The 1705-nt window shown below is 46.3% G+C and overlaps 1 protein-coding gene across 1 annotated transcript; it reads left to right on the forward strand.

Moving 5' to 3' along the window:
- The first annotated feature begins 756 nt into the window (after positions 1-756).
- Positions 757-1251, forward strand: LOC123082209 (uncharacterized). Its single transcript, XM_044504589.1, has 2 exons — positions 757-814; positions 911-1251. The coding sequence occupies exons 1-2, from the start codon at positions 757-759 to the stop codon at positions 1249-1251; spliced, it is 399 nt and encodes a 132-aa protein (XP_044360524.1).
- The last annotated feature ends 454 nt before the right edge of the window (positions 1252-1705 follow it).

Here is a 1705-nt window from a genome sequence, read left to right on the forward strand (position 1 = left end):
CACGATCCAAAAGAATCGAAAACGGTTCAGTAATTAACACGTCCGTTAATTATTAATTAATGACTCATTAAATTTTCCATGCAGCAAAAATATAGACAACGTGCATAGCTCTGTCCTTGGCTCAATCCCGCAACCCGTGGCGTGGCGTGGCGAGGGGAGCGAGGAGGAGGAGCGCGTGTGTAGGTCTCCTCTTCTCATGCTCATACAAGTGGTAGAAGAGCTCACCTTATAAAAAGGTGTAACTCTCTCTCAACTTTCGGGGTGGGACTAAATTTTAGCATCACTCACTCCACTCACATGTGTGCATAAATAGGCTAAGAGAATTTTAGAATTTTAGTTGGGCTTTGGACCAAAAGCCTACTAGCAAAATTCCAACATCCCGATAGGTATTTGTGACTCCAAATCGTATTTCTGTCGTCGGTATGCACGGAGGATGATTTCATTCCAGACTTGTGCGCGTACTCTCCTGAAGGTAGAAGGAAATTAATCCACGGATTCGGTAGGAAATGATTACTTTCGTTGAGATCAAAATATACTTGGTAAGAAACTGCATATCATTACGGAATTTTAGCACGAGAGAGGGCACATGCATGGAAGGAGATTATAAACGGAAGCAGCAAACTCGGGATCGATGTATATTCGATCGATACGCAGTATGTACGAGCCACAGGCCTATATAATAGCTGGGCTGGCCAAGCAATCTTCATAACATCAAAGCTTCTCCTGAACTATACCTTTGTTCTTAGCTCCTCAGCCATGGTGTCCAAGACCTGCATCCTCGTCCTGCTCTTCGTTGCAGCTCTTCTCCATACTGGTACGCAAGGATAATGTAATAGAGTAGTTCGCCGTCACAGTTTAATCACATCGATCGATCCTTGGATCTTACGTAGTACCGTGGACGTGTCCGCAGGGCATGCTGGTGGCGACCCCGGGCCGTGCGAGCTGGAGGACATCCGCGTGTCGTCGGTGCTGACGGGGCGGCGGGTCCTGAACGTGCCGCAGCACGAGGTGACGGTGGAGAACCTGTGCTCGTGCCCGCAGAGCGGCGTGGTGATGTCGTGCAACCTCGGCGAGGTGAAGGCGGTGATCCTAGACACAACCAAGATCCAGCTGCTCAACCGGGAGGACGGGCTGTGCCTCATCAACAGCGGCTGGCCCATCTTCAACGGCAAGCCCATCACCTTCACCTACGCCGCCAAGACGCCGCTTGACTTCACCCTCTATAACGCCTCGCCGGAATGCCGGGCGTGAGACACGGTCCAGGCCAATATTTGTTGTTTTTTTTTGCGTCGGAGTACTTTTCTTTTATCGAATGCCCGCAGTTGGCATGGCAACACCAAAGTGCGCATGTTCCTTTCTGTGTATCATTTCTCATTGCCTCCATTCTTCATGTCCCTCTTACCAAAGCAATTAAGTCTCCATCCCAATAAACTGGTATTGTGGTTGCCTGATATCATTTACAGGATGAAAATGCTTTTTTATGCACGCGAAAGAGTACCATTTTTTTAATGATTTGAAGACGCTAACCACATTTGCCACGTCTTGTTTTTTTAGGGTTTCGTTTGTCATGATGATGATCGGATGGTATTAATGCGTAGTTAAATTTTTGTGAATAAGTGTAAATTTTGCATAGTGAAACAGTAAAAGTAGACGAGAATATATTAAAAAATACTACAGAGATGTGAAAATTTACAATATAAAAAAA

Source organism: Triticum aestivum, chromosome 4A (assembly GCF_018294505.1).
Source record: "Triticum aestivum cultivar Chinese Spring chromosome 4A, IWGSC CS RefSeq v2.1, whole genome shotgun sequence".
In the NCBI taxonomy this organism is placed as follows: Eukaryota; Viridiplantae; Streptophyta; class Magnoliopsida; order Poales; family Poaceae; genus Triticum; species Triticum aestivum.

Bases quoted from the DNA above. Each gene is read 5' to 3' on its own strand.
- LOC123082209 (XM_044504589.1), top strand. From the start codon at position 757: ATGGTGTCCAAGACCTGCATCCTCGTCCTGCTCTTCGTTGCAGCTCTT. The intron at 815-910 runs GTACGCAAGGAT...ACGTGTCCGCAG, and splicing joins TGCAGCTCTTCTCCATACTG to GGCATGCTGGTGGCGACCCC.